The sequence below is a fragment of the Schistocerca cancellata genome, chromosome 4 (assembly GCF_023864275.1).
Source record: "Schistocerca cancellata isolate TAMUIC-IGC-003103 chromosome 4, iqSchCanc2.1, whole genome shotgun sequence".
NCBI classification, from domain to species: domain Eukaryota; kingdom Metazoa; phylum Arthropoda; class Insecta; order Orthoptera; family Acrididae; genus Schistocerca; species Schistocerca cancellata.
In genome coordinates this window covers 45,207,646-45,220,900 of record NC_064629.1, presented here as the reverse complement: position 1 = coordinate 45,220,900, position 13,255 = coordinate 45,207,646, and the positions used below count along the sequence as shown (strand labels likewise).

The 13,255-nt window shown below is 36.9% G+C and overlaps 1 protein-coding gene and 1 pseudogene across 1 annotated transcript in view; one reads left to right on the top strand and one right to left on the bottom strand.

Moving 5' to 3' along the window:
* LOC126183218 (histidine ammonia-lyase-like) overlaps positions 1–13,255 on the bottom strand; it is a 262,464-nt gene that overhangs the window by 16,211 nt on the left and 232,998 nt on the right. Inside the window, 2 exon segments of the mRNA XM_049925000.1 lie at positions 4,732–4,862; positions 12,042–12,154. Of these exon segments, the coding sequence (XP_049780957.1) occupies positions 4,732–4,862; positions 12,042–12,154 (244 nt within the window).
* Positions 965–1,082, top strand: LOC126186009 (5S ribosomal RNA; annotated as a pseudogene).

Here is a 13,255-nt window from a genome sequence, read left to right as displayed (position 1 = left end):
AGTTGTACTAATTATTTATTCATACCATGACTCATTTTGAGATTTTAAAACCCATCTTCATGTGGATGAAACTGTAACATACAAAGGAGAGGAGGAAAGAAATATAATGCAACATATGTGTAAAAACCAAAAGAGCACACTGGCAAAACAAAGTGACTTACTTATTGTATTTGGTAACACACAACATGTGATTGTGCCAGTCAGTGCAAGATTTCCAATCACTGTATGCTGTCAGAACTAGGAAAAGGGGGTGGGGGGTGGGGTGGGGGGTGGGGGAGCATAATCAAACTAACATCAAACTGACCTAAAAATGTTACGTCCAGGCAAGTGGGATAAAGAAAACAGAAGCTGAGAACAAACACAGTAATCACACTGTCCGTTGCTGGGCATCTGCGTGGTAGGAACAGCAACTAATACTGAGTGCAGGGCCACACTGGAGGTCTGGAAGCATGGTGCGGCTCAGGTGCCAACAGTGCACAAGCAATAAACTGAAGTTATAATTGAAGATAAGGAAAATCTGGACTGACTGGTCCAAGTGCTTGCGATATTTCGTTTAAGAACATAATAAAATATGAATGAGCTGTAGTATGTTGATAGGCAAAATAACTCTCAAGTATGTGACAATATGTGACTTGAATGTGAGTATTTTATTTCTTCTTGGCTTCTGTTTACTTCATCCCATCCACCTGAACACTACATTTTTAATTCAGTTTGATTATTGTCCCTCTCCCTCTCCTTTTTTCTAGTTCTGTCAAAATGCAGTGATTGGAGCTCTTGCACTGACTGGCCTGACCACAGGTTATGTGTTATCAAATATAATAAGTATATCACCTGGTTTCAACAGTCTGCCCTTTTGGTTTCTACACATATGTTGCATTATATTTATTCTCTCCTCTCCTTTGTATGTTACAGTTTCATACACATGAAGATGGGATTTTAAAATCCCAAACTAATCAGGGTTTGGGCCAATGGCCTTGCCGCAGTGGTAACACCGGTTCCCATCACATCACTGAAGTTAAGCACTGTTGGGCTGGGCTAGCACTTGGATGGGTGACCATCCGGTCTGCCGAGCACTGTTGGCAAGCAGCAGGCAGTCAGACTTTGTGAGGCAAACTGAAGAGCTACTTGATTGAGAAGTAGTGGCTCCGGTCTTGATAACTGACATACGGCCAGGAGAGCGGTGTGCTGACCACATACCCCTCCATATCCGCATCCAGTGACGCCTGTGGGCTGAGGATGAAATGGTGGCCAGTTGGTACCATTGGGCCTTCATGGCCTGTTCGGGAGGAGTTTTTGTTGGGGTTTGAGTAAATAATTAGTACAATTAAAGTGAAACTCTCTAAATTACTTATCATGCCTAACAGTTTTGTTCTCCTAGTACCAAATCTTGTGCACCTTCAGACTATTTCTCTACTGTTCCACTCCTTAACAGTGCGAGCGGAAAATGAACACTCACATCTTTCTGCAAAAGCTCTGATTTTTCTTACTTTTTTCTGTTGATCGTTTCTCCCTATGTAGTTTGGCAACAGTAAAATATTTTCACATTCAGAGATGAAAACTGGTGATTGAAATTTTGTTAAAAGAACTCACTGCAGTGCAAAACACCTATGTTCTAAGGATTTCCACCCCAACTCACTCATCATATCTGTGACACTCTCTCCTCTTCTTTCATGATAAAACAAAATTCACTGCCCTTCTTTGAACTTTTTCAATGGCCTCTGTCAACACTATCTGGTAAGGATACCGTACACCACAGTAATACTCTAGCAGAGGACAAACAATTGTAGGTTAGGCAGTCTCTTTCGTAGACCAGTTTCATCTCCTAAGCATTCTGCTAATGAAATATAGTTTTGGTTTGTCTTCCCCACAATGTTATCTATGTGAGCAGTCCCATTTAAGTTGCTTGTAATTGTTCTAGTTCCTAGGTATTTAGTTGAGATAAAGAACTTTAGATTTGTGTGATGTATTGTGTGGCCAAAATTAAATGGATTTCATTTAGTACTCATGTAGAGGACTTCACACATTTTGTTGATTAGAGCCATTTGTCACTTTTTACAGCATATGGCTTATTGCTTCCTGATGGAAAATGGAAATGAAAATTAAAAATGATAACACTGACAGTAAAAATTGTGTCATGTCCAAATCTCAAAGTTAACAGAGAATGCAATAAAAGGTAGAGCAGTGTAAACTTACAACAGAACATACAATGTTAAAACAGTTATGAATTTGTGAGGGATATTAAAGAGATACTGTTTACAAATGGAACAACGTTGGCTTCCTTGCATATTGTTAATCTCTACACTAATACCCAGTAAATGAAACATTGGAAATTATATGAAGAAGCTTGTTAATGCATAATGAAATTAGTCGGGCAGAAATAATGGAATTCATGGAAATTTTAGAACTTTCATCATCATTTAATTGTGCTATTTTAAATTTGATGATAAGATTTTTTATCTAAAGGATAGACTCATAATGAGCAACAATCTGGCTGACACATTAGCTGAAATTTTTGTAAACAAACAAAAAAATAAGTTTTTGAAGAAGATATTGACATATACATGTGTTACAGGTAGTATATGGACAGCATCATACTACTGTGACAAAAAAGAAATCCATGAGGTAGCACACAGAATGAGTGTGAGGCATGAAAAATTTAAATTTACAATGGAACTTGAGGAAGAGGGACTTTGTGATCTCAAGTTAATTAAAAAAAGATGGAAGACACAGAATTAAATTTAGGATGCTGACAGTTATAGACATGATCATAAATGCAAAATCCTGTCACCACAAAAAGTATAAATGGGCATGGTTTACAGCCATGACTACTAGGACGTTAAGACTGTCACATGACCAAAATTATAAGTAGCCAGGACAACTGGATATACAAATGTATATAGGGAACATGATGTAACCCACTTATATGACAAACTACAGTTAAAAATAAGTGACAAGTAGAAGACAGTAATTCTAGATGACAAAAGATTTGTTGCCATCTCACAAAAAGATGCACTTTCTCATATTTTTGTGCAAACTTTTAGAAAAACTGCAGTTAAAATTGAATTTTGGACAAAAGGTACAATTGGCCCTAGGCTACACCACTAAGTTAACGACAATAACTGTAATAAATATTTTGAAGCCAGCTTCTAAAGATCAACTGTCAGGACTGTGAAATATTTGTATTGGTCAGAAGGGGAGGAATTGTAAGACTCACTTCAGAAAACACATATGTAGCCACAATATGAGTGTGTTTGGTATGCATTTGGATCAGGAAATACATGTGGCAGGAAAATTCAGATGTGTTGAGTAGGAAGCTGAAAGGACAGTTATTGAATCTATTGAAGGAAATGGAGATCTATGTACATAGAAAATGGAACCAGAGTTATTGGTTAATGAAATGAGTGAGTCTCTCATGAATGCCTATTTCAATGTGTTCAGGAACTTACTAGCATTAACAGCATCACCAGTTTCATTGACTTGACAAGTGGCCACATACACTGGCCACAAGCTGTCCAAACAGTGGGATCCTACTAAGAGCATCACCATAGGAAACAAAACATTCCACAGAGATGTCGCCATGCAGTGCTTTTATTTATTCACCTTTAACAGAATTTTATGTTTAATTGACTTCATCATGTTAAAAGATATTCTGTTAGTAGATTGTATACCACTTTAGACATATTTTACTCTGATTTTACTGATGGATTTCATTTCTACATATTGTATTTTACTTTATGTTTCATTGCTGGGCACACACTTTAGGTATGTAAAACCATTTTATTTAATGACTCTGAATATTATGTTTAGAGCTATTGAATCTATGATACTTATTACTTATGTACATGAGCACTTGCTCCCTTTACTGGCTATAGCTTGTATATGTATGCAATGTATAGGATGCCTTCAGGCCATTAATAGATCATGTTATATACTTTTAATGGTATATATGGCTGTCAGGCATGTTTTCTTTTTCATATATTCTTAGTTTCTCTGTACATTTGTCCTTTAGCCACTTGAACTTACTTTCATAACATTAATGAGTTTTCTGTTTTGTAACAGATATGATGGCAGTAAGCCAAAACCAGTCACTGGGAATTACATGTTATATGTGATTAAGATTGACATGTATGAATAATTTGGTATTCCACTTGATATGTTTTTGTCACTAATAGTGGGAATGATATGTTCTTCTACCCTGTATGTTTAAAAATTTTCTACATGTTTCTAAAATGAATTTTCTGTTTAAAGTGATTTATTATATTAGCATGTGTTCTATTACTCTGAACTGCATTTTAAAGAGATACATTAAAGTGAGACTGTATTAACAATATAATTTTGGTCTTTCTGAGTGGGAATACATATTTGTATGGGTGGTTCCAAAGTCGAAAGGAAACTGGGATTTTTAATTATGTTTTTAGCTTGTTAAGCTATTAACTGTACATTTTGTATCACATACATCTGTAAATATTTTAGGAATGGCACTGATAATCTCTCTATTGAGTATGCCATCACAAAATCATCATCATTCTATGAAAAGGATGTGGAAATGCCACCTGGTTTATCAAGGCTTGCTATTTGTATTAATGTTTATAATACCACATTCAACTGGCTTTTGGTTATTTATGTAAATACAGCTTTTCACAACTGTCTTATAATAAACCCATTTCTAGGAGAGAACTTTTGTTTATCATGATTTCAGGGGTTTTAGTAGCAGTTTATTTCATACGGTACCTGACACTGTTTCTCACAACATTGTAAACTTCTTCAAGTGGTAATGTTGTCTTCAAAGGTCGCAGGAACTCGATTGCTTGACAAGCAGCAAGCAATTCAATTGCAATTACTTTTTCAACATTTTCCACCACCTGCAGAAAATAGCACAGTTATGAAGAGAAATAGCTTAAGTATTCCCATACATATTACTTCCTAACAGTGTCCATATTACTGTCTAAAAATGACACAACAGGTTAATCATATATACAAGGGTGTGAAATGGGTCAAGGTCAACAATTAAATAAATATTTGTTGTTATGCAGTACCACATAAGAGATAAAAGATTACAAAGAAACACAGAGTACAGTAACAGACAAGAACTGGAACCAGTACAAAAGCTGCTATGTTCTATTATGGTTCAGTTTTCGCTAAGTTATATTATTTTTAAATAATGTACACAAGTAAATTTTAACTTTTCTCACTGACAGTCTATAAAACCTGAAATGTAGCAAGGTTTAACTGTCTGATAAAATCTGCACAAATATTCCGTCAGATCTTGATTAGATTTCAATGTGATGCAAAGATTGGCAATTTACTTTAAATAAATAGAAATATAAAATTTTACACATGGTCTCCTATGACTATATTATTAATGAGTCACAGTTGAAAACAGTCAACTTATTGAAATACGTGGGTGTAGAAATTTGTTGGTAAATGAAATGTAATGACCACATTGGCTCAGTCATAGGTATAGCAAGCAGCACACAGTGGTTCTTTGGTAGGATACTGGGAAAATTCAATCAGTCTACAAAGATGATTAGTAACAAAATACTTGTTGGTACCCATCCTAGAATATCAATCATGTATATTGGACCCATGTTGCATAGGTCTAACAGCAGTTATTGAATGTATACAATATGAATGATTACAGGTTTGTTTGACACATTGGGAACAACCATGGAGATGCTAAAAAATCTGAACTGGCAGATGCTTGAAGATGAACCACTTTATATTGTTTATTTTATTTTTATTTCCATACATATTCTGTTCATCCTTTTATGCATGTCAGACACTAGGACATATATAAATGTAAATTATGTAGAATCACGGGCACTGACTCCAAGGGGCCGGAGGGGGCCCAAGCCCCTCAAAAATTCGTTTGAGGGGGGCAGAGCCCCCCAATAATTTAAGAAAATTATTAGTTGTATTATGCTTTGTAAAATCACAAAATTGTGTCGAAATTTTTTATTTTCCTTGTTTGATGACAGTTCCCTTTTAAAATACATTCAGTAATGAGTTAAAACAAATAATTATTATGGTAGTAAGCAGGTTAACTGAAAATGAGTGGTGTGAATCATGATAGTGTTACGGTGCTGCAGGCACACTTAGAATTTGTCCCGGTGCGCAAACCTTCGGGTAAAGTCTGGCACTGGCGGGCCAGCGCTGCCGCTATGGTGATATCAAAAGGACTGGTGCAGAAGTGCCTGGAACCCTCCACCTTGCATCACCATGACGCTTTGAGACTTTAAGATGCTGCGGTTATATAAAGCCCACCCTGCTGTCACAGTCATTCGGTGGGAATAGTTTCATTCAGTGTGTGCTGCAGACGTTTTTAGTGTTCTAACTTTAGTATCTAGTGGACTATTTTGTATGACTATATTTTATTCATTTACTTTAGTCTCTTAGTGTATTGTGAATTAAGTTTGCAATGGATAAATTTGTTGCCAAAAAGGTGTGCTTGGAAGTTGATGATACTGCAAGTCAACCTCCAACAATTATTGTGTCATAAATAGATTCATCGTCTTCAGGTGAGAACCATTCACACCCAAAACCTGGACAATCCAGTAAGGGAAGATCATTTCAGAAGTCTTGATTGATCAAATATACATGTCTAGAATATGAAGCACCTACCAAAAAAGGTTTTTTGCAAAACCTGCGACGAGGCTTCCATACGGTTTTCTAACTGAGAAAAGCCTTTGGAAAAATTCCGTCTTCATGAAAAATATGTTTGTGCATAAAGAAGGTGTTCTGAAATTAAATTCTATCATTAAACGAAGTGTGGTCTCCCAATTGAATGAACAGATAGATAGTAATACGAAGAAAGGCCATATAGCTCTTGAGACAATTTTTACTACTGTGCAATTTCTATGTCAACAAGCACCAGCAATTAGAGGGCACAAATATGTAAACTGAAATTTTTTTTCAATTGTTGGAACTCCGAAAGAACGACATACCTGAGTTTAAAGATTGGTTAGGGCGTTCAGGGTATAAGTGGACATCCCACAATATTCAAAATAAGATAATTGATCTACTAGGAATGCCTGTCTTGAGAAAGGTATTGGCTTCAATCAAGAAGACTGAACATTTTTCTATTATGGTTGACAAAACAAGTAATTCTTTGATTCATGAACAAGTGCCATTTTGTTTCGTATTTTCGTAATGATTCACTAATCATCACTGAAGACTTTATTGGCTTATAGGAGACCCCCAACACTGATTCACAAACTCTGTTTAGTATTTTAAAAGAAGTTTTTGCTCACCTTGATTTGTCAATGGATAACTTAAGAGAACAGGACTGATGGTGCCTCGAATAGGAGAGATAAGTTCAAAGGACTAAAAAAGTTAGTTTTGGATATACAACTAAAAGCATATTATGTGCACTGCACTGCTCACAGTTTAAAATTGGCAGTTGTACACAGTCTCCACCATCTTACATCTGCGAGGGATATTATGGCTTTAGCCAGGGACTTAATAAACACTGTAAGGGAATCCAACAAAAGATGGGACTTTTCAGAAGCATACGCTGTGAGAGTGACAACGACCGAGCTGGTCTATGACTCAATTTCCCGACTCGATAGACTATGTGAGCTTCTAGTATCTTGAGAATATTGAAAAACTTTGAAGAACTTCTAGAATTTTTGAAACATTTTCTGCAGAGGACAAAACAGAGGCAGGTTACAAATGTGCAGGCTACCTTGAGTCAATGTTACAATTCAAGACTTATTTCTTTTTACATATTTATTGCCATGCAATGAACCCTGAAGAGGATGTCAATGAAAAAATTCAATGCCCTCATCTAAGTGTTGCTGATCTGGAAAAAATATATGAGGGTTTGATTTGTATATTGAATGGAAGGTGTGATAGTTTTGAACACTTTTGGGAATTGTGTTTAAAAGAAAAACCTTCACAAGTTGATGATCCTTCACTTCCTCAGAATTGAAGTATACCAAAGAAGTATGAAAACAATGAAGCCAGCTCACTGCACACTTTCAAAACCCCAAAGAAATACTACAAAGCTATTTACATTGAAGTTTGTGAAATGGTGCAATCTTGCATTCCTGAGCGGTTTGCTTCAGCTGGACTCACACAAGTCATTGCAGCTGAACAAGAGTGCTTGCTTTTAGTAAACAGAAGTGAAACAAATTTGGAAAAATCAACTGAATTTTTCAAAAATCACCTATACATTGAGAGACTGTGCTTACACTTGAATATGTTAGCCAATATCGTTAATAAAAAACAACTGGTCTTAAAAAACATGCGTGATGTAAGAAAGTACATTACACAAGAGCCTGCAGTTAGAGAAATGTTAAGTAGTGAAGTGCATTAAGCTTCTCCAAGTAGTTTCAATCATGACAGCAACAGAAGAATGGTCATTTAGCACCCTTAGACATCTGAAGTCATATCTCCAATCAACAATGGGACAGAGGCGATTGAAAAACTTGGCTATTCTTCATGCCCACCAAGATGTTTTGGATGAATTGGATATCTGACCAGTCATAAACGACTTCATATTCAGTAATCCAGTCTGTCAGTTGACATTTGCACCTTTCTAAAGACACTCTAATAATGGCATTTAGGGCAATATTAAAAATCTTTATGAAATAGAGAATTAAATACACGCACAATGTTATATTTTCAGTTTTCAAATATTAGTACTAGTTTATTATTGTATTACTATATTACTACAGTACTGTATTAGTTATTTTCAAATACTTAAATATTTTTAGGGTGTATGACCCAATTAAAACAAGCTAATTACATATTTTTGGACTGAAAGTATTAGGCATACTGTATTAACTTTATTAACTGTATTAAATCATTAACTTTGAGATATTGTTTTTATTTAATTAACCCTGAGCCTTATTCAAAGTAACCTTAAATTAGCTATTTCAGTTATTAATCAAAGTGTTATTACTGTGCAACAGCAATATTTTATGTTTTATTCTTCTAATGATAGTTTAGGATTAATTTAAATATAATTTCAGTCTTTTCAGAGCTATATATTCACTGCTCTGTAATAGTCTATAAGCATGATTATTACTGTAAATTACATTAGATTTTTACAAAAATACCACGAGTGTTCATGTTTTGTTTCTTTTCTCAAAGCCAAAAAATGTGTCAGGCTTGTCGAGTTTCCCGGAGTGTTGAGTTATCAGGAGCCCAGTTTTCAGGGTTCTAATGTTGATCATATGACTCTAAAATGCTTTAAAAAAACTTTAAAACTCACTATTTTTCATCTAAAATTTAGAAAATTTCCTGGCACAAAACCCGCAGTATGGACCCCCCCCCCCCCCCCAATATTTTTTATAAGTCAGTGCCCCTGTGTAGAATGTACTATAATTGTACATTTTTGAAATGAGACTCAAGTTTTTTTTTTAATTGTTCAGCAACTGTATCATCTCATTTGTGATCTCAAATGGAACCAATTACTAATTTATTCCATTTGTCAAGTATAACCTCTGCACACACCAGCTCACAGGAACTATCTAATTCTCTTTCACTACAATGTAAACTTTATCTAATAGCAATAATCCCTTCACCACCAACTATATTTAATCTATCCTTTCCGAATACCATTGGGTCCTTTGCAGAAAATTCGGCTGAATTTATCTCCAGCTTTAGCCAGCTTTCAGTACCTTTAAAAATTTGAACTTCATTGCTTTCAGTTAGCACTTGGAGCTATGGTTCTTTCCCAACACAGCTACAACAATTTACAATTACAATACCAATTGTTGTGAGGTCTACTATCATCCTTTGTTTGCACTTTACCCTTTTAGACTGACGCCCTTTCTGTAATTTCCTGAGATTCTCTAACGTAAAAAACCACCCAGTCCATTCTGCACAGGCCTCACCACCGGTGTAGTCACATTCTGTCTGTAATGGACTCCTGACCTATTTGATCTAGTAAGCATAACACAAAAACACATCACACAATGTCACAAGTTGAGGAATCTGTAGTCTAAATGGTCACAAAACCATATGAGCATCTGATTCAAACCCTACATTCAGTTCTGTACCAAAGGCACTTGCACTGCATCCTTTTTTAGACTGATGCCATTTCTGTAATTTCTTGAGACCCTCTAACCTATAAAAAACCACCCAGTCCACTCTAGATACCCATGTAGCCACTTCCTGTGTGTAATGGACTGCTTACTTGTTGAGCAGAACCCAAAACCCCCCACCCTACTGTATGGTGCAAGTCAAAGAATCTGTGGTGTACATAGTTGCAGAACCATCTAAGCTTCTGATAGATCCACAGTCAGCCCTGTTGACAGTGCTACAGATGGTGAGCTCTGCCTTCATCTCACAAGCAAGGTTGACAGCCTTTAACACTTCATATAGCTGCCCGAAACCAGACAGGATATCTTCCAATCCAAAGTGACATATATCATTGGTACTGACATGAGCCACCACCTGCAGTTGGCTGCACCTTGTTCTCTTCATGGCATCTGAAAGCACCCATTACACATCTGGGCTGGCTTCCCCTGGTATGTGTACAGAGTGCACATTGGACCTCTTCCCCTCCTTGACTGCCATATCCCTAAGGGACCACATCTCACATCTAACAATGGAGCTTCAATTCTTACAGAACATAACCTCCTACACCCCACTTTTCACAGCTATAAGGGAAACCTTTATTGTGAGCATAACTAACACTATCTCTAGTAACATATGAATAGAATATAATAAAAGGTTTGGCTATGGATCCTATGACTCAATGCAGCGTGTCAAGTTTTCATTTTAACTAATAAGTACTATGGTGTGGAAGTGTTTCATATGAACAGTGATGGAACTATCGTGGTGAGTTGGGAGTTTTTCCTTCAGCTTCAAACAACCAGAAACTGTAGTCAGTTATGGTTCAAATGTCCAACAGTGACATTGTTTCAACAGTTTGTGTGCCTCTGGTGGGTGGCTGGATTTAATTATTGACACATTGGAGCTTCTGGGACATATTTAATTTCCATATATTGATTTATGTTGACCAGTTCATGTTTTTGACACTATTCAGATTGTGGTGGAACATCACATAGACACTGTGAGTGAAAAACTTCTTCTTTCTGTTTATATTAACAACAACTGAAACTTTTAAGGGTCTGGATAGCAGCTGATTGTGGTTCAACATGATTTTCAATAAATATCTGCCAGCTGTGCTACTGAACATAATAAATGAATTTAAAAATAGAAAAAAAACTATACCCAGCGTTCAGAACTGTTTGTTCCTTACTACAGGAGGAAAGAGAAACAGGGTGGGGAAGATAGGGAATGAGTGCTGGCTCACTCAGATCCCAGGTTACGAGGGACCCACACATTATCTCTGTACACCATATAGAAGAGGTGCTATGGTTATGAGAATATGATGGTGGGCTGGTGCTGAAGATCTCTGAGATGCACAGAAAAAAAAACAATTTTTCATTTAGTTACCTTATTTAAGAACTAATAACAGGAAATGACCCAGGGTAATTAGCTTCTTGTTGAAAGGACTAACAGTGCTATACATTGGTCCATGATTCAGTTGTAGGTAGAAGATATTTGCAAATACACCCATTTCTTGAATTCTGACAGTGAAATCAACATCATCTGGCAATGACAAACCCACATTGCCAACAATGATACATACACCAGCCCCAGATTTCCCAGTTATGCATCGAATGCCACAAGTTATTAACATCCCTGCTATATCTTAGGAAATTGATCCAAACATGGAATCTATACAGACAGCCCAGCTTCAGGTGCCATTGCCACATTGATTGTGCCATTACAATCATCCTCTGCTCCTAACATGGGTACAACCTCTCTTGGGAGTGACCTTAAGAGGGGCACATGGTCAGTTTTTGCTCAGAATATTTTGTTTATTTTCATTTTGTATTTAGGATTCTAAACATGTTTGTTCAATAAATGACTGTTTCCAACAATGACACAGGCATATGGACTAGTGATACAGGTAATGTGTGTGTGTGTGTGTGTGTGTGTGTGTGTGTGTGTGTGTGTGTCCAACTGCTCATGTGCCAGTTTCAGTGAAATTCACTTTATTTAAATACTTACATACTTACCATTAAAGCTTTTCTAGCAGCATAACATCCCATTGAAACATGGTCTTCTGTTCCTGCACTTGTACTAAGGGAATCTACAGAAGCTGGATGGCACAATGCTTTGTTTTCTGAAACTTTTACAATTTTGAAGAATATTATCAGATGCAAGATAAAATGATGTAGTGCCATGATATATTTCTTTTTCAGAAATTATTGTTCTTTAATATACACTGAAGCACCAAAGAAACTGGTATAGCCATGCATATTAAAATACAAAGATATGGACATAGACAGACTACAGTACTGGGGTCAGCAACACCTATTTAAGACAACACGTCTCTGGCGCAGTTGTTAGATCGGCTACTTCTGCTACAATGGTAGGCTATCAAGATTTAAGCAAGTTTGAACATAGTGTTATGGTCAGCCCATAAGTGATGGGACACAGTGTCTCTGAGGTAGTGATGAAGTGGGGATTTTCCTGTACAATCATTTCACAAGTATACCTTGAATATCAGGAATCTGGTAAAACATCAAATCTCTGACATCACTGCAGTCAGAAAAAGATCCTGCAAGAATGGGAGCAACAATAACTGAAAAGAATTGTTCATCATGATAGAAGTGCAACCCTTCTGCAAAATACTGCAAATTTCAATGCTGGGCCATCAACAAGTGTTAGCGTGTGAACCATTCAATGAAATATGATCAATATGGGCTTTCGGAGCCAAAGACCCACTCTTGTACTCTTGATGACTCCATGACACAAAGCTTTACACCTCATCTGGGCCCCTTCAACACTGACATTGGACTGTTGATGACTGGAAACAGGTTGCCTGGTTGGACGAGTCTTGTTTCATATTGTGTCAAGCAGATGGACGCGTACGAGTATGCAGACAACCTCATGAATCTACAGACCCTGCATGTCAGCACAGGACTTTTCAAGCTGGTGGAGGCTCTGTAATGGTGTGGGGCTGTGCAGCTGGAGTGATGTGGGACCCCTGATATGTCTAGATTCGACTCTGACAGGTGACACATACGTAAGCATCCTGTCTGATCACCTGCATCCATTCATGTCCATTGTGCATTCTGATGGAGTTGGGCAACTCCAGCAGGACAATGCCACACCTCACACATCCAGAATTGCTACAGAGTGGCTCCAGGAATAATCTTATGAGTTTAAGCACTTCCACTGGCCACCAAACTCTCCAAATATGAGCATTATTGAGCATATCTGGGAT